We start from the raw sequence: 26102 nt of genomic DNA on the forward strand, positions 1-26102 counted from the left end.
CAGACTAAAGCTTAGACTAAAGAAATATTTTAGTCTCAATATTTCGGGTTTGGTGGTTTAAGAAACTCCTTGCCATTCACAAGGCTCCAGTCTCTGAATTCTCCCTGGGCAGCTTCTATCCTGCTCCTCCAAGTGAATTGCACACTTACTTAGAGTGCAGTTTGCATTATCAGTTGTATGTGTGTTGTAGAAAGGGAGTTTGTGTATGTACAAGCATGTTCTTATACACACACACACACACACACACACACACACACACACACACACACAGAGCCTGTGCTTTGGATGTATTTGAGCATTTACTTCTGGGAAAAAAATCAATGTATTAAATGTAGGCAATATTGATCTTTAACATCTGAAATGAATGCCTCTCAGCCTTAGTTAAAATATGAACTCCATCATAACTCCATTGATAACCCAGTGATCGATAAATAAAGTGTGTCCTCGTGTACTGGAAAATGTGATGGCTCTTGCTTGATCTGGTCTGCATGTAAATATACACTTGGGGATTTTCCTAGATTGGCCAAGGGGTGAGGAGAAGGGAGAGTAGCACATGCGTCCTGCTTCAAGTGTAAGAAGTGTGACAAGGGGGACCTGGAGGAAACCTGGCCATTACAGCTTTACAAAACAAAAAAATCTTTCTTTGTTTTAGTGTGAACAGAACTGAAACAAAAAGGAGCATCGTGAGCAAATCACGGAGCAGCAGGAACAGTGTGGGAACATCCAGTGACTCAGTGATTGCGGAGGTAGCACGGAAGAGGGGGGACAGCCAGGCCCCATCTGGTCCCCCGTCCAAGGGACAGGCGAAGGCTTACATAAAGGCAGCTGAGAGCCACCGGGGGCTTCCTGTTCCAAAGCTGGAGAAAGTTCATCAGCCCCTGCCAGAAGGCACCAGCAGCCAGCAGAAACCTCATCCTGGGACGCGGTTAGAGACGGGGCTTCTTCGCGGGAGCCCTGTCTGTAGCTGTGAGTCAGCATTCCCGGGTCCAAAACAAAGTCCACGAGGGGCCAGAGCACAACAGAAACGCAGGAACCGCGGCTCTGTAGAAGACGCCGACCACCGCAAGAGAGCTTCTCTTGGAAGTGATCGATTAGTCCCGAGGGAAATAATAGTGGAAAAAAAGCAAAGCTGTCAAGGTTTTGCCAACTTCAGAGCTGTCAGATCCGGGGTTACTTTTGAAACGAGATTTGGCAGAAACCGCGTCTAATGAAGAGTTGCATGCTTTGGAAAATCTCTCCTCCAGACATCTTATGAAAAATAAGCCAGGGCAGGCACGGCAAACTGGCTCAGCCACAAACACTGAAAGATTAGCTACGACTCAGGGCAGCCCAAGCAAGAAAAGAAAGAAGTACGAAAGAGGCCACTAACTTACGGAAGAAGATTGCAAACTCGTAGTTGAGGATGTAGTGGCCAAGCCTGTGACAAACGAGCAGTGTGTCTCGATGCCGTGATTTTAAAGGAATTCGAATGATTGTTTCAAATACAAAATATATACCTGCGTTGGGGTCAGCTTTCAAAGCAGCGGCCTCCAGGAGCCTACGTGCTTGTTCTGACAGCATTGCTACTTTCTCATTCACACTTTATAACTGTCTTCAGAAATTTACTTTAACGATAAATAGCCACTCGCTTTGTTGGCAGTGACAGTGTCCATGAAGGAACCGCATGAAGAAACCAATCTTGTGCTTCCTTGTCACATCCATGTACAGACCACACGATGGGCCACGATGCTGCTGGTCAGTTCTCCTGCCCTTCAGCCTGAGGAGGGCAGCCAGCACTGGAGGAACAGGCTAGCAGTTCACACTGTCTGCCTGTGGCACCAGCATCATGATCTGAATCTGTGGAAGAAATGCAGAGCCTGGGTCCCACCCAGACCTACAGAATGAGAAACTCTGGGGGATTCTGAAACCTGCCCAGGTTCGAGAACCACCGGGCTAATTGGAGACTCCCTAGTGTTGATTCCCTCCAGCCTGGCAATTGTGGCCTCCAGCGCATTGGCAGGGGCCCACGTGTGGACAGGCACCCGTCATGCCCCCTCCAACCTGTAAAGCACCTGGGTTCAGTGTATGAGTCACTTTGTTCCCAGGTTCTTAAGCAGGGCGGCCACAGAGCCCAGGGAGCTGTGACTTTATCCTAAGAGTTGCAGGACATTTACATATAATTCAGCCCAACATTAGGGGAAGATGTGGGAGAAGCTTGTTCTTGCTTGTAGCTCAGGCATGTCCCTGCCCTTGCCGCCACCTCTAAGATTCTGGTTTAAGTTCAGGACGGACAAGAACCCAAGTGGAACTCAGTGGCCAGAGTTTGCGGTTTTCCACTTGGAAGGCTTCACAGGCAGTTTAAATTTCAAACCAGGAGCCTTCCATCTGCAGTATCACCCACTGTTGTCTCCAGTGGGCTTGCTGAAATGTCACATAGTGAATCATAGCAATGACTTATTTTGGATGGACACCTACAGTAGATTTTCTTAACCCAGTTTCATTCTAAAATAAGGAAGAAACCATATGCAGAGGCCACCCATCAAATGCATCTTTTTTCCTGCTCAACATTGGGTGGTCCTTTGAAGTAGTACCTCCCTAGTAACAAGGAAAATCAAGTATATTCCCCAAAGTGTAGGAGTTAGCAAAAAATAACCCAGAAAAAGCCCAACAATATAAAAGAATATGGAAGTAGACACAGTGTAAGTTCATGCTTAAGATTAATTAGTGGTCTCTCCCAGCTCATTGTGTCCTTCCCCACTCTCCTTTCCCCTCTTAGATTGCAGGGCAAGGCTCATTAAGAGGCAACCATATTTCATGGCATCATTTTGTGTCATGAAGCTAAGTCTTGCTTGCCATACCTGGCCGTGGATACAAGTGCTAGCCCTTTGATGTTCCAGACTCTTCTGGTAGCCTGTTCCCTTCCTATGGTCCCAGCCTCACCACCCCCACCAGGAACATGGCCCCGCCCACTGATACCCCTTCCTCTTCCCACTTAGCTTTTTTCCTGCCCCAGGTGATTCCAGTCATAGGATTCTATAGGAAAGGGAGCCCAACAGAATACCAACCACAGTGGAGCAGATTCTGCTCCTCCAGTAGGGGCAGACTACACAGGGTGGAAACCTCCTGAGAAGGTGGTAGAACATGGCCCATCCTGGGCCCCTCTCTCAGAGCGATGCGTATTCTCGGTGTGCTCTTCACTAAAGACAGGACCACAGTGTGTCACTGGATCTTCTTAAACAATTATTGGAACAGTTTAAGCAGAGAGGGCACAAATAATAACCCAGGGAATAGGCCAAGAAACAATGAGCTCCCTGGAAGAGTCTGGAATTAAAAAGAGCCATTCCAATAGCTGCTGCCTACCCCAGAACTAGGAGATATTTGAACTGGAGGCACCAGAGAAAGTTTTTATCGAGTTTTTATTTCATTAGTTAACCTAGGCCTGGTGGTTAAAGCCAATACTTACATGCTTAGTGATCGTCCTTCAAGAAAAGACTTGTTTTAGAGTTTGGTATATTTGTGGAAATAACAATGACTGTGATCTAGAGGGAAAATAGCACCCTTGGCTGTAGATAGATAGGGTCTTTCTCACAGCCATCATGTACGTGGGATTTTTATCAGGATTAACAGAGGGAACAGCTCTCTGCTTCCGCAATAAGGCATGTGTTTGAGGAATTTTACCTTTAAGCATTTTCCTTCCACATGTCTGAAACACCCCTGGATCTCTTGTTACTTGAGTGGTTCTTTGATTCTTTGGATATTTGGAAGTAGGGAGTGGAAAATGGGCTGCCAGGTTTTTTTTGTTGCTTACTAGGTGGGAAATGAAGAGTTGGTTCTCTACTGCCAGAAGTGGGTGTGTTTTGATATTCTTAATAATCTTAATAATTTCCAGCATCTGAAAATCTGAGACCCTGTCAGTATTCTTAGTTAAAAAGAATAAGTTCTTCAACCACTTACTTCATAAAGCAAATTAAATGTATAGTCAAGTTCCCGTAAGTCTAATGCTTGGAATCCAAGTCTGATGCTATGGGTCCAATTTGATTAATGTTATAACTTTGAACTCCCTAACTTTCTCGATGTCATGGCTTCTACGTCACCTCCAAGTGCTTTCAAATGACTTTTTAATAGATTGGTGGTGGGGTTTTTTTGTTGTTTTTTTTTTTTAATGTTCGCAAATGTCTGAGAACAGTCAGAGTGACTTTTCTTACACATTTTTCTTTTCTTTGCCTCTGGAGGTTAACTGTCATCCAGATATGCATGTAAATTGCTAAATGCAAAGGAGCAAACGTTTGGGGAGAGAGGAGTAAATGCTGCAGCTTTTGTGCTCACTTATTTTAAATGAAAAAAAATAGGAAAAATGTATTTCATTTTATAAAAAGCAAGAGTCACGAACACTCTCTGTATTTTGATTTTTGGAGACTATAGCTTCTTTCTGAATGAGTATCTCAGGGTATATCTTGGGGACAACAGTGGGATCACAGTTAATTTGTTTGCTCTCAGTGTCATGTTTGGACTTTAGCATGAATTGTTGTGCCTATCAGTGGCTTTTGATTTCAGAAAGAGCTCAGAGAGAGCAGAGCACATAAGGGAAGGAAACCTCTGTACCCAAGAGAGTGGCCTGGGATCACAGTGTCGCCGTTCCCAGTTTCCTTGAATTCCTTCTTGGCAGGACCCACTGTAATATCTCCACGGAATTCTGGTGAGTGGCCTTCCTTTGGCTTTCCTAAGAGCCAGAACCTCTCTTTTCAGTGTACTGTGCTATGGCTTGAGTATGGAAATCCTTTTAATTTCTTCTTTTATGAGGAAATTTCCATGCTTGGTTTGTCAAGACAAGAGAGTTCAAACGTTGTTATTGAAACACAAATGAATTGAAACGCGTTGCAACAAGTAAGAAATCAAAGTTAAGCTGATTTCTGTTAAACAGTTTAAAGTCTTCCTTGGTACAAAATAAATTAGGCATTGTAAAATGAAGTCAATTCAGAAAATCACTCAGGGCAGAAGTCTAACCATGTATATCATTGGTGTTACAATTTATGATGTAATTAAATTCTCAGAAATCTGCAGAACTCCCTCTCATTTGGTTTCTGTGTTTACTCAACAAGACAAGGAACAAATACATGTCAACATGTAGCTTAACAGAGGGAACTTGAGTGGATGAAATTATTGCCTTTAATTGTCGAGAACTGCTCAGTACCGGGGTTGGATTTAATCACATAAGTTGTATTATGCAGCATGATATTATCTGATGATTGCTGTTACAGTTACTTATCAAAAATCTTGTTAATTAAACAAAAATCAGTGAAACCATACATTTGGTCCCCAAGCACCTGACCAGGCAACTAAAGGTATGGATTTGACAGATCCCCAGAAGAAACTTTCTTCAGTCAAGGTAGAAAGCCAAACACTGCAGGCATCACCAGGAGAGCTCCCTTCTCCCGTTAGCCTTATCCTCTCATTTGTTTTGTTTAAACTGCTAAAATAGTTCAAATAGTTGTGCACGCCTAGGGGATGAAACTAGTATGTAGTGTAAATGAGCCTGTTTTATGAATAAAAAGTAAAATTGTTTTAAAAAAGTAAATTAGTGTATGTCACTCTTCTTTAAAGCAAGTGAATTAACCTCAAGGAATATACATTCAAAATGCCCTTTTCTGAACATGCTATCTGTAACATTATGTTCTATTGGTTGGAGACTTTTTCCGCCTTGAAGCAATTCTGAAGTTTTGAAGACTGTGTTAAAATAATCAAAGGGGCTCTTCATTTGAACCACTGGCCCTAAAGATTTAGGTCTGGAACACCCTGTGCGGGATGTTGTGATTAAATTGTCCCGTAAGACTTGGGGCGGCCTCTACACTGCAGCTATGTTACCACTTCTGCTCCCAGTGTGAGTCAAGATAGACTCCTCTCATGAGGGGTTAAAGGATGTGACCTTGACTCCTTTCCAGAGGATCTTGACATTTCCCAAGTGGATTCATTTCCATTTTCGAAGGGAATTTACTCCTAGTTCAGCACCGAATGAAGCCCTGGGCTGACTCTTTCTCTGCACTGCCTTTTATGACAAGATCCCAGGCCTCTCTGGTTGCTTGTAAATATATTTCCCCTCAGATCCTGTACATAATTTTTCAGAAGCATTTCAATATCAGATTGGAATAATACATCTGAATAGCTGTACGTGAAATGCTGAGAACCGCTGCACTCGACAAAGCAAAGCCCGTTTCTTCTGGCCGTTTTGGTCATGGGTGCCATGTGGCCGGCCCAGGAAAGCTGCCCTGGCCTGCCTGGGGCTACTGACAGCCCTGCTGTTTTACCACCAATTGGTCCATGTATTTGGGGACAAGTCACTTAACCTCCCGGGCCTCAGTTTCTTCATCTGTCAAATAATCTCTGGTAGTTTAAGTACCACACTTGGCTCCACAGAGCCCCGAGGTAAGCGTACCACTCCGTGTATTAATTTCACCATCCGTTTAAAAGTGGATTCTTGACACTGAAATTGGAATTGCCTGGGTAGCTTCTATTGGCCTAGGCATTGGCAGTTTTAAAAGCTCCTCCAGTTCTCATGAGGTGCCACAGTTAAGAACTATTGTTTAAAAGCAGAGGGTAGGGACTTCCCTGGCCATTCAGTGGTTAAGACTCCGCGCTTCCACTGCAGGGGGCATGGGTTGGACCCCTGGTTGGGGAACTAAGATCCCTCAAGCCGTGAGTCGTGGCCAAAAAATAAGTAAAACTGGGGGGTGGAGGTTTGAGTGTGTTTAACTGGATGTTAAAAGAGGCAGGGTCTGCGAAGAGCTGAGTATCCTTTAGAAGAGAGGCTTTCTGCAGATGAGAAATGGGCCTACTTTCAAACAAATGGGAAGGGCTTAGGCGACAAGGTATCAATAGGCGTAAGTTTTAATCCGACGAGGGATGTGTTCTCTTTTCTCCCGAAGGCCCCCTACGTTACTTCTGCTGCTTTAGACCCGACACGTGAGGCTACCTTCATCTTTGCCAGCACTGAGAAATTGTTACCCTCGTACAGAAGATGAGTTTTTAAAGCACCTAAATAATTGTCTGGGGTTTGCCTTTGATCCATGATCATTAATATCGTTAATAAGCTCTCGAAAAGTGCGTGTGAATCTCAAGTTCACATTTGGCAGGGTAGTGGAAGAAAGAACGCTTTTAAAATAGTTTGGCTCAAAAAAGCGCATCTGAAATAACCCTGTGGGAAAATCAGGAGAATTTCTCATCCTCTAAAGGATTACCTAGGATGAGATGCTGACCTTGTATTTTAAGTTCAGTTATATTTCTTAAAACCTCATTCATTACCCACCCTGATTTATTTTAGGTGGTGAAGCAGGCTGTGGGAGGAGACTCCGGTGATGTACAGTTTTCATGTTTGCTTTCTGTTTTTTCCACAGTTCCCCAAAGATCATAACATGCATATATTTCTTTAAAAAAAAAAAAAACTTCTTCACGAGATTTACTATAGTTTTTTTCTCTCAGAAATTAGAGCTGAAGAATTCTCTCCTCTGTGGGCTTCCAAGGCAATCCAGCACCAGAAGGCGAGGTGCCCAGGGTGAGCAGAGCCCTGACCTCTGCGGGGGGAGAGGTCAGTTCAGCAAGAAGACTCAAAAGGGAGGAAGAAAAGCAGCTCCTCAGCAGGGAGTTTGACTTGCTTCAGGGCAGAAGAGCTTTTATAAATAAGGGCCCAGTCTCCCACGCCCTCTTGCCTGTTCTTCTGTTACCAGCCCTGTCTCTTCGCTTAGACACACACACATCGACGCACACACTCATGGACACACACAGACACACTTGTGGACACGCCCTCATAGACATATGGACACGGACACATATCGATGTACACACTTGTGGGCACACAGACACACACACTGGTGGACACACACTCATGGACACACACACACTCATGGACACAGCCTCAGCTCTCACTTCCCCCACTGCCTCACATCCCTCTCTCCACCTGCCCCTGGATTTGCGGGATGGACAGGCAGACCCTTCTCCAGAGGAGGCAGGTGACAGATTGGCTGGGGGTTTTTCTGGGCCCAGTGGCTCCTAAGGCCTTTTCAGTTCCTCCTTCACATGCTCAGCTGGTGAGAAGAATGTGGAGGGCTCTTTCCCAAACCCACTGTGGGTGCCTGGGAGGACCAAGACCAGCTCATGCGTTCCTGTTGTCAGTGGGAGGAGGGGGGATGGTAAATTAGGGCGACCTCCAGCCCTGACGTGACACGCGGGCTGTGCGTTTGGGATGTGTCCCGGTGGGAGGGGCCTGGAAGGCCTTCCCGAAATGATGTCAGCGTGAATGGGGGCTTGTGAAACAGCAACCCTGCTTTGCTTTGTATAATATATTCTCCTTAAAATGCTTGCCTGTGAGCCTTTCCCCAGCGCTTTCTGCTCAGCTCAGCGACCTGTAGAGCGGGGTGGAGCCTACCTGGGCAGAGCCCGGGGCAGCTAGAAAAGCATCCTCAGGTAGCTCTCCAGTGGGAGGAAGTGCTCTCTGTGTCAGAACTGCAGGGCAGTGCTGTTGGAGTTCTTGTTTTGATGCTAATAAGAACCTCCAGCTGGAAGAACCTTCTGGATCTCACCTGACGTCTCTGTACAGGCTCAGAGAGAAGCAGAGTCTCGGTCCGCCTGTGAATCTTCTACATCAAATTGGTCTTCCTTTCTCTTGAAGACAGTGTTTCTCGGTACCACTTTATCAAATCGCATGTTCTGGGTCCTGGTTGTAGAAACAACTGTGGCTGCGGTTCCTCGTGTTCGTAAGGTCTAATTCTAGGTCCTAGTAATATTTTAGAAAAGCGCACCATACTTGAATCTTCACTTTCTGCCACTGGCTTTGCATGCCCACCCAGGCCAGCGCCCACGGTAAGAGCACAAACTTAGGAGAGAGGAGATGGTGGGAGAGTAAGTTGGGCTCAACATTTAGCCCCTTTCAGTGCAGAGGAGATGGTCACAGCTCAGTGAGGACAGCCAGGGAAGGAATATCCCTATAGGGAAAGGCATTACAAAGTGATTCTGAGACGTCCAGTCCACTGAAAGCATCAGCAAGGAAACAGGCATCAAACATTATCACGTTTCATGAGGAGAGAAAACTGGCCCAAGACTGTGTGTCCTGGAGTCCTCCAAGGCCAGGCACCTGAGCTTACCTTGTTTGGCCTTAATTTTTTAAAACAGTGAAGAGGATGGATGTGGAAGAACTATGTTCTATTAGTATTATTTAGAGGCTATAGCGAGTCATCTACATTCTCAGACCACACACTGTTGTAGAATTTCATTGGGCACCAAGATTTTTTGTGATCCTGTAGTTCATTCTCGTCTTAAATGAGCTTTTCTATCTGCAGCACTGGTAGCAGGCACTGAATTGATCCAGGAAAAAGTCCACGATTTATATAGTCAGAACCAAATACGGTATAGCACCCACACCAGACACAGCCTGGTGCCACCCCCTTTACAAGAGGCCTGCATTGGTTTGCTATTGCTGCGTAACAAATCACCACAAACTAGCAGCTTCAAACAACACATAGGTATTATCTCGGTTCCTGACACCTTTTAGCTGGGTCCTCCTCTTTGGGTCTCAAAAGGCTGGAATCAAGGTATCAGCTGGGCTGTGTCCTCATCTGGAGGCTCGACTAGTGAAAGGCCCACTTCCAGGCTCCTTTGGGTTGTTGGCAGCCGTGAGACTAAGAGCCCTGGGGTCCTGCTGGTGGTTAGCTGGGAGGGGTTTGCTCAGCATCTCCTGGCTGTTCTCAGGACCTTGCCACATGCCTACCCCTCCATCTCAGTAATGGAGAAACCCCTTGTGCTGAATCTTTTTCATATTTTGAATCTCTCTGACTTCTCCTTCTGTGACCAGCCTGAGAAAACTCCCTGCTTTTAAAGCTCCTGTGATTAGGTCAGCCCCACTGGGATAATCTCCATATTTTAAGGCTAACTGAATTTGGGACTTTAATTAGGTCTGAAAAATCCCTTCACAGTAGGACTTAGATTAGGGTTTGGTCAAAGAACCAGGAACCAGGAGTCTTTGGGAGCCATCTACCACCAGATCCAGCAGCCCTTGGCTCTTCTCTGACAGGGGCCCAGTTCAATGGTAAGAGCGGAGGCTGTCACTGAAATCTAGCTGGATTCCTTCATCTTTTAATGGACTCTCTGGTCTCACAGGATGCTAAGAGAAGTACTGAGAGCAGCGTTCTTTCTTCCTGCGGCCCTTTTTCATGAATACTAACAGTGGCACACATTTCTTATCACCATCTCACAGATGGGGAAACTGAGGCATAGGGAATTTTGGAAAGTTTCCCCGAGTTGGTAAGTGGCAGAGCCTAGAATCCAGGCCTGTCCAAACCCAAAGCCCAGAAATTGCTGTTGGGCCGCTCTAGTGTGCGCCTAACACCTCCCAGGCAGAAAATACTATTGCCAGGAGTTGGGATGGAATAGCTGCAAGGGAATCCAGGAAGTGCGGCTTCAGAGTGCAGGCCTCTGACGGCTCAGTGCTCAGCCTGGCCCTGTGCCCGAGAAGGTGGAAGTGGCAGGCCCAGTTGGAGGCAGAGCACCCAGGAGGAGATGTTTGGGCCTATGTATTTAAATTGAACCGTAGTTGACTTATAATATTGTGTTAGTTTCAGGTGTACAACTTCAGATAGTTTTCCATTATAGGTTATTACAAGATATTGAATATAGTTCCCTGTGCTATATGGTAAATCCTTGTTGTTTATCTATTTTATACATAGTGGTATGTTTCTTTTAATCGTATACTCCTCCCTCTTCCCTTTCACCTTTAGTAACCATAAGTTTCTTTTCTATGTCTGTGAGTCTGTTTCTGTTTTGCAAATAAGTTGATTGGTATTATTTTTTTTAGATTTCACATATAAGTGATATCATATGATATTTGTCTTTCTCTGTCTGACTTCACTTAGTGTGATAATCTCTAGGTCCATCCGTGTTGCTGCAAATGACAATATTTCATTCTTTTTTGTGGCTGAGTAATATTCCATTGCATATATATACACCACATCTTCTTTATCCATTCATCTGTTGTTGGACACTTAGGTTGCTTCCATGTCTTGGATGTTGTGAATAGCGCTGCTATGAACATTTGGGTGCATGTATCTTTTCAAATTAGAGTTTTCATCTTTTCCAGATGTACGCCCAGGAGTGAGATTGCTGGATCATATGGTTAGCTCTATTTTTAGTTTTTTAAGGAAACTCCAGACTGTTTTCCATAGTGGCTGCATCAATTTACATTCTGTTCGGGGCCTCTTTTGTTGACTGTTGGACCGAGAAGGCACAGGAAGCAAATGCAGAGATACCGGCCTTGGGTGCTGGGAGAGCAGAGGGGGTGGGGAGGCCTGACTCGCCCCTCCCACTCCCTTTCCTTCACATCTCAGCCACCATGCCCTCAGTTTTGTGCAAAACTGTAGCTGTTTCACATTTGTGCTCTTCCTTTCTGTTTTGTGCCTTGGATTCTTTCAAAAACACTTCCCAAAACCATCCCTGCCAAGCCAGAGAGCCTTGTGAGGGTATCTGATTGTCTGTGTCCTGAACTTGGAGGGTTGACATTTCTGTCCCCAGGATGGAGTTTTCCCAAATCGGTCGGCGCTGGTGCCTCAGCGCATAGGAAACTTCAGCATGCTACGCCTAATTCTGGCCTCCCCAACATGACAAACAGGTTAGAGATGTGGGACCCACTCCCATCCCTCCTCAGCGGGTGGGGAGAGCACAGGTGTTGGTGGAGGAGGCAGAGTGGCCCACGGGCGGTTCCAGGAACTCCCAGGTGCGTCTGTGCCAGCCCCGCTGCATCCCGTCATGGCGTGGCTGCACCCTGTCGTGGCGTGGCATCACGTTCAACTGCCTTGGCTTTTCATCTTTTTAGCTGCTCAAGGGCTTTTTGCTCCATAACCTGGACGTAACCTGCCAGGGAGGCAAGCGTGGTTAAGGGGTGTGAGAGGAGGCCTGTTGTAATTGCAAATCACCTGACACTGGCCGGCACCCTCCCAACTGCCTCAGACACGGAGAGTGTCGTGATCATCCTGAAAACCCCTGTGGAAGGGCGTGCACGTGTGTGCAGCGCAGGGAGGAGTAGGACCTAGGGGCCTGTCACTGGCTTTCCTTTCTGAGCCTCTTTTCCTGCGATTCATCTTCTAATTCTATGAAGCAGAAACTAAAAAGGACGTGTGAAGCTGCCCAAGAACAAGGAAATCACCTCCAAAGGGGATGCGCTTTCATCTGCCTTTGGTTAGGAAAATATCACAGATTTATAAAGATGTCACTTTCTAGGCAAAGCCCAGAGGAGGCACAGCTCAGTTCAATGCCACTGTCTTTACAGCAGCTTCCTGCGGCCCCCCTTTTTGTTAATTGCTGATCTCCCAATTCTTTACCTTTGAAAATCACATCAAGGGCAGGATCTGGACATAAACCTGGCAAATCCCCGGAAGACGCAGAAAACGCAGCAGCCCAGCTAGCAGGAGCCCCAGGTTCTAGTCTTGGCTGTCGCTAACTCTGTGTGGCCTGGGACAGGTCCCCGATCCTCTCTAGGCCTCAGCTTCCCCTTCTGGGAAAGTAAGGAGGGGTGGATCCTTTCACTGGTAAGGTCACCGATTGCATTAATACCCGGGCGAGTCTCCAATGAAGGCTTTTCAACTGCACATTTCTCAGAAAGGATGAAGTAAAGCAGCTTTTCAGTCTTCTTCAGGTGCAAAACAGAGCCGGGGGCCAACCCGTCTGGGCGCTGAGTAGTCATTAGGAAGCCAGCTGCTAACTTGTGTTCCCCTGGGGATCGTGGAGGAGCCCCACTGTCCCTGCCAGGAGAGCTTCTCTTTGAAACAAAGCTGTTACTTTCATGTTGCTGGCATCTGCTTTTGCTCTCGGAGTAATTCAACCCTTGGGTGCCCTGATGTGGACAGTTGCAGGGGACGGGGCGGGGCGGCGGGGAGGCCTCCATTCAAGGTTCTCATTGGGTTTAAGAGCCTTTACTCTCCAAGTTAATTTCCCCAACTTTCATATCACAGGTTAATACGGGGCCCATGCATAATGATACAGGATTTAAGACTTGTAAAAGCTGCCTGGGACTTGAAAGAAACACACTGTAAGCCAGGAGGCTGTGCCCGGCATGTGGGAGCAAGTGACACAGGTAGAATTCATGTCCAAAGCCAGGGAGCCGCACCCTCGTGACACGATCTCAGAGGGTGCCATGCAGGTGTGCAGGCCCGTCTGTGCCAGGCAGCGGTACCCACAGCCCTGCGAGCATCACCCCCACTTGCCCTTACTTTTAACCACCATCAGAAGGCAGTTGTTCACAAAGGGAAATTCGTTATTCTTAATAGACCCAGGAATATCTCATGGACTTAAAGTACTTAAAGTGACACAACACGATTGCCCTAATGGTTTCTAAACTTTGTTTTTAAGACTTCTGGGGCCAGATCCCCACAGAACGGCCTTGGGGCACCCTTCTACCTCTGATGACCAAGCTGTCTGTTGGCATAGCTGGAGCCTGACATAGCCCGAGCCGGCATGTTTAGCTGCTTGTGGGATGGAAAAAAAAATGTTAAGAAAAATAATTGTTGTTTTTGCAAACTATCTATTTAAAAACAGAACCTCAGGAAGCAGATTTCTGTTTCAATGCTCAGATGAATCAGAGTTTACAAAGTATAAATACACATTAGCAGGAGGAGACTTCCCATAACCCAGTACTTGTGTGTCTTCCCAGCCCGGGAACCTCTGAACTCCTGTTTCTCATTCCCAGTAGAGGCAAGAAAGAAAGCCGCCGTCGAAGCGGAAATTTTGCTGGAACTTTGCTCAGCCTAAGTCGCAAACCTCTGCAGGCCGGTGGGACATTTTTTTTTTTCTTTTAAGGTAACTAACTGGTTTTTAGCCGCACACTTGCTCACTTTGGGGTCGACAGGTGTATGCCGTTCAGAAATGTGGGAAACCCACAATCTGGTCCCTTGGGCTCTTTGCTACCTAAGAAATATTACCAAATAAGTTAACTTTGACTCACTGACCCCCTCAGATCAGCCAATAAAATGAAGCTCTTACACCACAACTTGTTCAAGGGGCGGTGTCGTTAATTTACTTAAAAATGATGTCAGGTGGCAATTGAGCAACAAACCAGCTTCCAGAATACTTAATTCAGTTTAACAAGGAGGAAAAACCTTGTAATTAATGGAAGAGCTTGTACTTTAGTACTTTAGTGAAGCCGTTCTCAAAGTTTGCTGTACCTAAACCAGGGAGGATTGGGGGAGGAGGGGACAGCTTGTTGAAAATACAGGTTCCCAGGCCCCACTTATGAATCATGGGCCAGGCCTGGGACTCTGTATTTAAGAGAAACCCCCTCCCCAGCTTACAAGTTCCGCTTCTGCTCATCACCCAGTCTCACTGGGCTTTTAGTCAAGATATACCCCCTGTTCTAACTCTGCATTACATAAGTCTAGAATCCCAGGACAGTGTCCCATCCTAAAGCACCCAACTGTGAGCTGATGCTTTCCCGGAGTTTCATGGTATATATGTGTTCTAATGCTGGAGTTCTAGTTAGCCATGTTTCTGGACGGAAAATTCTTCCTTTTCCAGGGCCTGCTTACAGAGGGCACAGAACATTCCCAGGGGATAGGGAAGGTTCTAAGTCCCTTCTTTTGCACATTCCTGCCCCCAGGATAACCAGGGCCCAGAGAAAGGGGACCACCTCCCTTAACGACCAAGGTCGTGGCTTTGAGCCCTGTCCAGATGAGACCATCTCATCCTTTCCACTACCCAGCGTGTCCTGCATAGAAGGCTCCTTAAAGTAACAATCACAAGATCACTTCCCTCCTGGAATAAAGAATTGCAGAGGCTCATTAAACTTTTTTCTTGGCACACAAGAAAACTTTGGCAACTACCCAGGGAATTCTGGGTCCTGCAGAATCCAAGTTTACTAACCACCAGGGCAAGGTAGCATTTGAACTCAGACTGTCCTGCTCGTCGGGTCTGTACCGGGAAAGCACTGCTCCCTCCCTCTGACCTGAGCCCCGCAGAGCAGTGATACGGGGCCTGTTCCAGGACTGGGAGACATCGTGGAAACCCAGACCTGTCACGGTTCAGGTCCTTCGCGCTCCCTCCCCGAGCCAAAACTGTCCCGGACTGATTCCCCTGATGGCCTCCACTCGTGCACAAGGAACCAGGGACACTTCAACCCGCCATCCATTCTTAACCAAGATGCCCATCGGGACACACCTCCTAGCCTGGTAGAAAGAGAAGCTTCCCAAGAATGAAGAAAGATAAACATCCCCGTAGCTTTTCCTCTGCTCAGTTTGTCACTCCAGCTGGAGTTCTACTATGAAGACTGGAGGGGGGTGACAGCCTGGGTGTCACAGCTCCGAGGAGGGTAAGCTATAGCTTCCTAACCAGAGGAGGGAACTCCTGGCAACTCCTCAAAGCTGCTGGAAGCTGTCCACATGCCTGTCACTGGTGGTTCATCCCTCGGTGCCGAGATGCCAGAGGCAAAGCTTCCCCCACTCTACCCCGCCCCGCCATGTGGGGCAGGCTTGTTGGCCTCTGGCCCCAGCGGCCACGAGCAACAACCACAGCTCACCTGCCCTTCACAGGTAGGAGCAGCCCGGCTCTGGCACCCCAAGGGTGCACGGGAGGCCAGCCACTCGCGCACTCCCTAGGAGCAAGGTGGTGAGGGGCAGAAGGGCCCTCACCCCAGAAGCTTGTAACCACCACCTCCTGCGGAGACCAGCCCAGAGGCACAAGGTGCACGAAAGCCACAAGGGTGTGGTCTGCAGTGACGGCAGGACATCCACATTCATCCAAACAGCCAGGGGAAAATAAAAGAGAAAGCATCCAGTCTCCCTCCTAATCCCCCAGCACCAATTCCAAGCTATTTAAAACCCTTTTACTGCGGTGGGCGTTCCCCCGCAAGTGCTCAAAACAATTCAGTCCACACTGCAGGCCATTAATCCAGTGGTGTTTATTCAAGCAGTATTCACACTTGCTGTCGAATAACAAGGGCATCTAGGCCCCCAAGACGGGGCTCACAGCTCCAGCTTCACAGCAGCCCCTCGGGGTTTCGAGAATGTTATGGCTGAAAAGGCTTTCCGTTCTTGAGGGGGGACCCTGTCAAGCACAGCCTACTTCTCACACCCCAGTCACCAGGACAGACCCAGGGCGCTGGCAAAGGCACAAGGCAGAGCCAGGCAGAACTACGTAAGCTCAGAAGAGGCCACACTGGTCCGTGTTTTCGTACAAAAAAATTTAATAAATATGACTTTTCAAAATTTATTGCCAGGAACAACACATCAAAGATGTATGTTTATGTTCGTATAACACTAAGAGGGCAATACAAAGGATCTTCACGGTCTTAACGGTGAACCGACAAAGTCAGTTTTTAATAAGTCTTTTTGATCTTAAATTTCGTCATAGCATTTTGATTTCCTCACTTAAGGCAGGCAGTGGACTCTGGCAAATCTAAACAGTGACCTTTCTGGACATTTTACGGTTCAAGTATTCAACTAGCTTATGAGAATACTCCCTAAATGCAGTAGATAACAACACAAAATCAAATCTACAAGTGGTTCAGTCTTACATTACGAATGATGAAAAGAAATCAGAATTTACAAGATAAGATTGGTGTGCTTCCAACTTCACACAATTAATTTGATATCTTTAATGATCTTCAACCACTCACGTTTTGGCTACGTTTAGTCATAGCTCAGCTTGTTCCCTTAAACTGCTCGGTAGCAGATCACCTGCCTGTCTCTTTCAAGTCTAAAGCAAAACAAAAAAAACGAAAAAAAAAAAAACACTTGTTCTAGACTAACTCTCAAACTGCCTCAGTCGGGGTTTTAAACATCTGACGTCGTACGAAAAAAAAAAAAAAAAAACAACTCCACCAGTATTCCAGGCACAGAAGGCCATCCTATTGTCTTAAAATAAACTATTTTCAAACACCTTAATTTTGGCTTATAGGCAACACGTAATAAGAAAATAAGGTCAAAAAAATAAAGCCATACGCTTACAACGCTATCAAAAACCTTCAATTCTAAACACGTACATATAAATAAAAAGGAATGATGTCTTAAGGCTCTTGATTATTAAGTTAATAAATCAAATATACACAGTGATTAATAAAAAAGAATTATTTACAGAACTATACAAAATTCTACTTTTGACACATTTTTCCTCTTTAAATTCTTCATTTTACCAGCAACTGCTGACATCAAAGTCCCCCTCCCCCAACAACAACAACAAAATACAATAAAAAAAATAAATAATAAACTCATTTGTGATAGTTGCTGTGGTTCTGAGCTGCAAAGGCACTTTTCAAATACAGAACTACTTGGACGTCATCATAAAACCAATATACAAAAACAACTCAAGAGTCAATAAATATAAATAAAAACTATGATCCTAAGACTGCATCACCATCGGGACATCTGGCAGAAGTGGAGGCTGGAGACCTCGGGGGCCGGGTGTTCTCCTGGGAGCCTGATCCGACAGGGGCGGGGCCCCGGGGCCTGGTGTTTGCATAGCTGTGCGATGCAGTGCTGCCCAGCCAACCACAGAAACTACCATTGCCAGTGTAAGCCAGCTTGTCAGAACTTAAATTAACACAGGGGTTCTACGTCAAGGACAGCCTGGGACCGGAACACGACAGGACAGCTGGAGAAGCTTCAGGAACCCCGGGCGCCCTCAGACTCCGCCCGCCGTCTGCTATACGATGTACTCCATGCGGTTCAGGCTCTGCGCGCTCTCCAGGTCTCTGTTGTCCTGTTTGTTTGTCCAGTTCGGGTGTTTGGCCGGCGTGCCGTGGGGGGGCTTCTCCTCTCTGTCGACCAGCGTGTACGTGGCCTGCCTGGCGAAGCGGGCTTTCTGCTGGTGCTTGTCCATGTCGTCCTCTTCCACCTCCGAGTTGTGTGTCCTTATTTTGGACATTTTGGAGTTCTTGTTCTCGTAGTCCTTGATGGGGACTGTGTTGGCCCCGTGCTTCTCGATGGGGTTCTTGATCTGGTTCAGCTGCTCCCGCACGTTGTTGGTGGTGCTCTCCTCAGAGGCCGAGCGCGCGTGGCTGCCGGGCTTCCGCCGCTTGCGCACGCACCAGTAGAAGGCGGTCACCAGGCAGCAGACCCAGGCCACGGTCAGGACCGAGCTCAGCAGGGGCACCAGGAAATCTGCAAGGCAGGGGCACCCCCGTGAGTCCCGCGCCCACGGCTCCCCTGTCCTTGGTCCCTAAGAAGGGCGCATGGGGACGAGTCCCTTTCCCAACCACACATCGTCACCTCCCAGCATCCCTGAAGAGACCAGGCCGAGCAGCAGCCCGTAGAGGCTCCCGCCTCGGCGCGGAGCAGCATCTGGGCCGGTCACGGGGAGTCTGGCTACTTAGGCAGCTCATTAGAGGAGCCGGTTTTCGGAAGCATCAGCAAGAGGGTCCCGGCATGGACAGCTCAAATGCCCCCAGTGGTCCTGCGCCCGGCAAGTCGCTTCACTAGAACGGTGATGCTCGGGGCATCCATGGGGGACTCTGGACATCCTGCGGGGCCATCGAGCCATCTATCAAACCCGTGTCTCAGTGCTTAGGACGGGCTGTCCCCCGATACCGGAGCACAGGACAGGGTCCGCACAGACACACGCTCAAGGCACAGCCATGCTCTTCCCGGGACCCAGAGACAATGCGTGCCTGGAAGGGCGCCCGCCTGCCGGAGCACAGCTTGCAGGCAGGGGAACAAGTCAGGGCCGCCTCTGCCCTTTGCCCTGTGACCTTGGTCACGTCAGATGGCCTCTGTTTTCTCAGTTAAAAATGGGGGGTTCTTGAGTAGGGAACCGTCAAGTAACTCCCCACCCTGGAGGTTTTACTGGACGCCGGTTGGATTGGTCTTATTTTATTTTTTTTTGCGGTACACGGGCCTCTCACTGTTGTGGCCTCTCCCGCTGCGGAGCAAGAGGCTCCGACGCACAGGCCCAGTGGCCATTTCTCACGGGCGCAGCCGCTCCGCGGCACGTGGGACCCTCCCGGACTGGGGCACGAACCCATGTCCCCTGCATCGGCAGGCGGACTCTCAACCACTGCGCCACCAGGGAAGCCCTGTATTGGTCTTATCGATGAGATGGACGTGACAGTCCTCACAGAAAGGGACCACTGCCCCCATCCACCTACCTGTTCTGTTCTTCAGAGGACGCCTCTGAACTCTCACTTCCGCAACGGCGGCGATCAGTGAGCTGTTCCCTTCACGTTTACTAACAAGATCTATAATTTTGTCGGTGATTTCCTTGATTGGGTTTCCATCATCCCGGATGTCTTCAGCAGACTGGAAAAGGAAGACTCATCAGACCAGAGGGTCAGGGACACTCCACAGTCACCTTCATTCAAAATTATTTGACCACACGTGTATGTCAAGCTCTCCTTCAATGTATCTGCTCATCTGGACACTGGCTAAGTGAAGTTTCTGAGCTACTTGGCAATCGAACAACTAAGCGTGCATGGGTCTCATACTCACAATGGCCACGTGTATTTCATTGTTTGCAGAAGGGGAAGGCTCGCAAGCTATGTAGATTGAATATTCAGCAGAAACATTCTTCAAAATATTCAAATTCCGCAACTGGCTGCAAATATGCTCTGTGGTGAGACCCTAGAACGAGATTTTTAAATCCACACACACGTAAAAGAGCGGAAGGAAAAAAGGCTGCTGTTTGCTTGAAAGTGAAGCTATATTCAGAAGCTGAGCTCTGGTGTAAGACAAGAATCTAGGCTAAGGAGGAGGAGATCCGAGCTCGTGACACCCCTGCTTTAGGGCAAGCAGACACACCCCACCTCTCCAAAGCCAGCAAGGTGTTCCGTACCGGCGACATCATCTCCTTGTTGAAGGTGAACGTGATGTTGGCACAGTTGTCCTGGTAGTAGGGGTCGGAGGCACACTTGGTCTTCACGGGCTGGAGGCTGGAGGACCGGCACTCACCCACACCAGTGCAGGGGCGCACGAAGCACTGGGCGTCCAGGATGGGGATGCAGCTCTGCCCGCTGGGGCACTCGCTGTGCCCTTTGTGCAGCGAGCAAGGGCGGGGGCCACACCACACCTGCAGAGACAGAGTAGAGCTCAGGAGACACTCGTTGGCAGTTCCAGAACCAGAACGCCGGTGGCTGGGGCCACGCCTACCTTCGAGCAGGCAATCCTCCCGTCCAGGCACTGGCAGGTGTTGCAGTCATCGTCCCACTTGGCCCCATCAGGTATCACGCTCCCCACGGTGATGCAAGATCTCCCTGAAACTGAGGTGGAGACTCGTGAGTGGGAGGAGTTGCCTTTTCTGGAGACAGTTCTCCTGATTCTTCACTCCTGACTGTCGGGAAGTGATTACACCTGTTGCCCCTTGCCCCATGACAACACAGTTGCTCCCACGATGGGCAAGCATCCCTCCCTCCCCGGTGGCCTTTGCACCCGGCCACGTGACCGGCTTTGGTCAGTGCAGTGCGTTGGGATGCGATGTGAGCAGAGTCTCTCCTGGGTGAGCTTGGCCCCTTGAGAGCCTACTGTTTGCCAGGGAAAGGACATGCCCTGGATACAGTGCTGGTCCAAGGAGGATGGGGTGGCACACAGACCTGGGCACCCAAGCCGAGGCATCCATCGCTCTGCTTGTGCCTTTGTGCCCACGAGCAACACCAATACTTGTCATACGCACGGAGATCGGGGATGGTTGTCACACAGCATAGTTGTGGCAACAGCTAGCTAAAACCAACAGCTACGCTGTTTTCACGGGACTGCCCCCCCTCAGGTTTCCCCTTCCCTGTGGTCCCAAGTGGATGTCCCCCCTCCGTGTTCTCTGAGCATAGTTCCATTCACGAACAGTCAAAACAGTGACTGCAGTGCCCACTCAGCCCGCAGGACACACGGGCAGCTGGGCCCGGCCCACTTACCTTCCTGGCATTTAGCACCACTGTGCCCTGGGGGGCAGACACACCGGTACCCATTGATCTCATCCACACAGGTTGCCCCGAAGGCACAAGGTGAAGACTGGCATTCGTTGATGTCTAGGAAAAATGGAGTCCGAGCTTAGGCCCCAGTGGGAGGCAGCAACGTTTTTCTAAGTTTTTACTGACAAAACGTACAGATAAGCTTTCTAAGTATAAGCTTAACGCATTTTCATCACATGACCAGCACCCAAATAAAGAAACAGATCATCAGTACTCCCAGAGTCTCCAGTCACTGCCCCGCAAGGACCACCACTAGCCTGATTTCTAACAGCTGAGAATCATATGGGGAAGCAGCAATTTTTAACTGAGGTTCCTTTTTCTCTGATAGTACAATTTAGAACAAGGGCCGGCAAAGATCTTGAAAAGGGTCAGCTAGTAAGTATTTTAGGCTTTGCAGGCCATGTAGTCTCCGTTATGACTGCTCAACTCTGTTGCAGCATGAAAGCAGCCCTAGACATCAACAAGGGTGTGGCTGTGTGTCAATAAAACTTTATTTTGGCCCCCAGGCCATAATTTGCTGACGCCCGATTCAGAAACATGAAACAGATACACAGTTCCCCCATCTAGTAGTTCTTGAAGTCCCAGACTTGGGGACCTCAAGGACCAGTAAAACTTTAAATACTTTAGGGACAAGAACACAAAAGTAGTACAACTAATCTATCACCTTTTTTGGCAAAAGAAAGGGCATGTAAAAAAAAAAGTAGGGAAAAGGCTCAAAATAAAGAATAAACTGTGAACTTCCTGAAGAACTGCATTGCCTGCCTCCATTTTGTTTAATCATTTCACCGGGGCCTGGAAACCGCAGCCCCAGTCCCTTCTGTGGCCTTAGCTCTGTCCCCTACCAGCATGGATGTGGCAACGTCCGCTTGCCCATAATTTCATGTTAGTCACGGGGACAGGCACACTCTTTCCTTAGGACCTCAGAGTAGATTAATCACCAAATTCTGTGGCTGACGCTCTCTCCCCTAGAGCAAGGAGGGCTGTGTCCCCCAGGGAGGGGCCGGCCAGAGCCGTCTTAATCCCAGCTGGAGGCAGGAGATTACTCGTCAAGGCTACTTAGAACCATGGCCATAATTATTTTAAAGATGAAAACTCTCAGGCTGAGGGTTTGGAGTGGGAAGACCCAGTCGGAGGTGGTCCTTACTTATCCTGCAGTCGGGCCCAGCGAAGCCGGGGGCGCACTCACAGCGGTACCAGTTCTCTCCATCCACGCATGTGCCACTGTTGTAACTACGAAAGCAAAGACCCCTCGGTCACCACCAGTCCACCACTTCCCCTGCCAGTTCAAAGGTAGCCATGCCAGTTACGATCAGCGGCTCTCACCCCTGCTCACACGCACCACCGCCTGGGAGCTTTAAAAACACTGATGCCTGGGTCCCACCCCCAGAGAGTCTAATATCACAGGTCTTGGTTGCAGCCCAGGGACTGGAACTTATAAATGCTCCCCGGGTAATCCTCGCGTGCCGCCAAGGTTGAGAATCACTGCTCTAAATGAGGACACAACCTGACTAAAGTGTGGTCCGCGGACCAGCAGGATCGGCATTGCCTGGGAGCCTGTCAGAGAGGAGGAATGTGCAGCAGCTCCCAGACCTCCTGCTTCCGAACCTGCACTTTAAACAAGATCCCCAGGAGACGCCCACACGTGTCACAGCCAACAATAAAGCGCCGGCTTAAAAGGTGGCCATGCTTACCAGGGATGAGGACTGCAGTCATTGGTATCTGCAAAGTAAAAAAAGACAACTTAACAGCGAGGCCTTCTTAGCCCTAAGTCAAAACACCAGTGATTTCCACAATACCCAGATGATAAAGCTGTCGTTAACACCGGCAGAAGGAGCTTAAGACCTCTGCTCAATTGGAACCAGGCCCACACCACACTTGGTCCCATTCACCGTGGGACACATGTACACAGGAAGAGGCCCTGGGTGGGGTGGGCAGGGGGTGTGAGAATGGATGGAGACAGGCTGCTGGTCAGACCGGAGCTGGGAACCACGACGCCATCTGTCTCCACTTATCTCCTTGGCGACTTTCTCATGCCCAGGTCAGGGCTGCATCCCATCAAGTCATTAGAACAGACCCAGGTGATGCAGAAGCAGACATCAAACAGCTCTGCTTCTGGTTTCCATTGCCAGTCCCTGGGGGTGTCAGGATGGACTCCTGCAGCCCTCAGAGAGTTCAAGGTGGCAAGCGGGGGAGGGGAAACACTCACTCTGCGTACAGATGGGCCCCTCCCAGCCTTCTTTGCAGACACACGTGAAGGACTCGCCGTTGACCACACAGGTGCCCCCATTGTGGCAGGGGTTAGGCAGGCAGCTACTGTTTCGGGCTATGAGACAAGAGCAGACAAGGCCACCCTCCCTCAGGATCCAGTGACAGTCTGGAGGGGCAGAAACCAGGTCCCAGGAAACAGTCATAGGCTCACAGGCCCACGGCCCCTGTGAGGCCCAGGGAGGGCGGAAAGGTACCTATGTTACAGGTCGTTCCTTCCCAGCCTCCGGGACACATGCACTTGAAAGCGTCCCCCTCATCATAGCAGGTGCCACCATTGTTGCACGTAGCCTCATCACACTGGCTGTCACCTGGAGGAGAAGATCCCGGCGTGAGCCCCTGGTCGGCCCTGCTCACGGAAGACAGGGCAGGATCCCAGCCGGCCACCACTTACGTGAGTGGCAGGTCTTGCCTTTCCACCCGTTTTTACAGTCGCAGTAAAAGTCGTTGACCAGGTCGCGACACGAGCCCCCATTGTGGCAGGGGTTCTGGCTGCAGTCGTTAATATCTGCAATCAGAGGAGACAGCCGGCTGAAGACGCTCCCAAGCCCATCCACGCCCCGTGACGCCTAAGGACCGCATCTCTCCACCCCCAGCCCCTGCTTTCCGCGCCCACTTCAAAACCAGCAGACCCCCGGGGACTTAAACACGGTCACCCTTTCCCAGGAATAAAGGAGCCCCCGACAGGCCATGGAAGTTAAAGTCAAGATGGGCAGAAAGGACAACCCAAACAGCAAGATGATCACTTTTCCTGCAAGTGGGGATATCTATCATCCTAATTACAGGGTCTAATTCTATGAGCTCCTCCGCAGAAGTTCCTTCCCGCTGGCTGGCGTCAGCATCAACACATGCAAATAGGACACAGGCCATGCCGTCCCAGGGCAGGAACTGTCGGTGTCCAACTCCCAGATATTTCCACGAAGAAGAAAGGCTTCCCATGTGGATTCTGTCCTGCCCACATCCCCCAGAGCTGTCTGTCCCCAAAGGACCCCTGAACTCACTGGTCTCACAGTAGGCGCCCTCCCAGCCACCACTGCATATACACTTGTAGGAGTTGACACCATCGATGCAGGTACCACCATTTTTACAGGGGTTGCTCTCACAGTCATTAATATCTGTGAAAGGAAAGCAAACAGAAACACAGGTAAGCAAACGAAGGAAAGTACTGCCACCGCCAAGCACTGTTCTGCGGGCTTCCCTGCCCCTCCTGAGAAAATACACTGGGCACCTCAACATTTAACTCCGTCAGGACTGTTTCTGAATCCGGCGGGCAGTTTTATCAAGCAGGGGCCTCCAGAGAGCACCCCGTCCCTTTTATTTAATGTCTTCACACTAAGCTACTTGGAGAGAGTGGGGAGGAAACTCCTAGGCAAAGCAGACCACCCGATCTAGTAAGGTTCCAGAACATTCTAAAATAAACGTGCTGAAGACTTAAGAGGCCGTCAGTGATCTCGTAAGTTAAACATGACCTCAGTCTTAGATTGTAGGTGGTAAACCTGGACTGATCTCTCCTGAAATGATTCCAGATGCCCCCCAGCTGGGCCAGGGCAGGGTTTGGGGGACCTCGGCCCATTCCCCGAGGATGCGGGGTCTTACTTTCATGGCAGTACGTTCCAGTGAAGCCTTTGTTACAGTCACAGGTGAATTTGCCTCCCGACTGACTCTTGCACTTCCCGTGGGGACCGCAGACATTGGAGGAAATATAGCGCACCCCTTCAGGCGTGTCATTGGAGGCCATGGCTACCGTGCAGCTGTCAATCACTGCGAGACAGACTTGGGGTCAGATCCCCGCCAGGGACCCGAAGACCCGGTGTTCCTGAGCCCAGGACCCACGCCACGCCTGCTCTCCTGGAGCCAGGCACCTTAGCCAGGCTAATGAGGGTAAGAAGCCAGCACCTCGGTGGCCAAGACTGGCAATATGCCGTGTCACGCTGTGACAGGCAAAGCCGAGACCCCAGGCGGAGTTTTTTTTTTTTTTTTTTTTAGGCGTTTTCTCCCTATGGAGCCAGGATCCCACGTGTCTGCGGGCCCTGTTCATCCTCCCTCTACTGATACATCTACCAAATTTGCTGGAAGCTGGCTAAGGAGGAGGAACAGCCTTTCCCTCGACGTAAGGGCACTTACGGCTGCAGGAACCTGGAAGCCTGAGCCAGCAGCCACAGGCGGCCGTTTAAATTTAAGTGAATGAAAAGTAAGTAAATCAGGGCTTTTAGTTGCCCTGGTCACACAGTAAACGTTCCGGGCCACACGTGTCCCAAGGCTACTGTACCTGACGGTGCAGATATCACCGTGGCAGAAAGTTCTACTGGCAGAGGTGCCCTGAGGAATCCACCTCAGCCTTGCACATCAGCGTCCCCCAGAACGGGGATGCTAAATGAATTCCCTTCTCTGCCCTGGGCTACTTGCAGGTATGGTCCCCCCGAACTGGTGGGCCTGAATAGGTTGTTTCCACGTGTTCTGGCTTCCCTCCGAGTGTCACGGGGCAGTGACGCACGGGCAGAGGACAGCAGCCTTGAAGACAAGCCAGAACCCTGGCGGGGAGGGAGGTACCTTCACAGGGGGTGGTGCGGCAGTGGTCTTTAAGGTGGGAGCAGTTCTTGCCTTCATAGTCCTCGGGACACTTGCAGAAATAGTCGCTGGCGCGGTTGTAGCACTGGGCACCGTTCTGGCAGGGGTTGGGCTCGCAATAATCGATGTCCAGCTGCGAGGGCCAGGGGCAGGGGAGGGGGGACACAAAGTAAAACAAAGCCGTCATTATGACTCCTCTGGGGCAGCGGCCACTGGAATTTGACCCTTCCGTCTGCTTCTGTTAGGAGAACACCCAGCATGATTTACAGTTGTGTCCTAGCGACTGTCCAGGTACGCATTTGAGACAACAGGGCAGAATGAGAGAGTGCTGGGTCTGGGATGAAACGGACAAAGAGAAATCGACAGGCTGCCGGAC

At 49.2% G+C, this 26102-nt stretch overlaps 2 protein-coding genes across 2 annotated transcripts in view; one reads left to right on the forward strand and one right to left on the reverse strand.

The window, feature by feature from the left end:
• Positions 1-2050, forward strand: part of SLX4IP (SLX4 interacting protein) — a 181650-nt gene extending 179600 nt beyond the window's left edge. Inside the window, 2 exon segments of the mRNA XM_079946416.1 lie at positions 653-1118; positions 1120-2050. Of these exon segments, the coding sequence (XP_079802542.1) occupies positions 653-1118; positions 1120-1368 (715 nt within the window). The 3' untranslated portion in view covers positions 1369-2050.
• A 13634-nt stretch (positions 2051-15684) lies between these two features.
• JAG1 (jagged canonical Notch ligand 1) overlaps positions 15685-26102 on the reverse strand; it is a 36029-nt gene continuing 25611 nt past the window's right edge. Inside the window, exons 13-26 of the mRNA XM_079944502.1 lie at positions 25709-25859; positions 24755-24919; positions 24160-24273; positions 23553-23666; positions 23356-23469; positions 23100-23216; positions 22585-22612; positions 22038-22123; positions 20837-20950; positions 20082-20191; positions 19768-20001; positions 19425-19556; positions 19085-19235; positions 15685-18101 (exon numbers count right to left, since the gene is read on the reverse strand). Of these exons, the coding sequence (XP_079800628.1) occupies positions 17644-18101; positions 19085-19235; positions 19425-19556; positions 19768-20001; positions 20082-20191; positions 20837-20950; positions 22038-22123; positions 22585-22612; positions 23100-23216; positions 23356-23469; positions 23553-23666; positions 24160-24273; positions 24755-24919; positions 25709-25859 (2088 nt within the window). The 3' untranslated portion in view covers positions 15685-17643. The remainder of the gene's footprint in view (positions 18102-19084; positions 19236-19424; positions 19557-19767; positions 20002-20081; positions 20192-20836; positions 20951-22037; positions 22124-22584; positions 22613-23099; positions 23217-23355; positions 23470-23552; positions 23667-24159; positions 24274-24754; positions 24920-25708; positions 25860-26102) is intronic.

Source organism: Stenella coeruleoalba (assembly GCF_951394435.1).
Source record: "Stenella coeruleoalba genome assembly, chromosome: 15".
Lineage (NCBI taxonomy): Eukaryota > Metazoa > Chordata > Mammalia > Artiodactyla > Delphinidae > Stenella > Stenella coeruleoalba.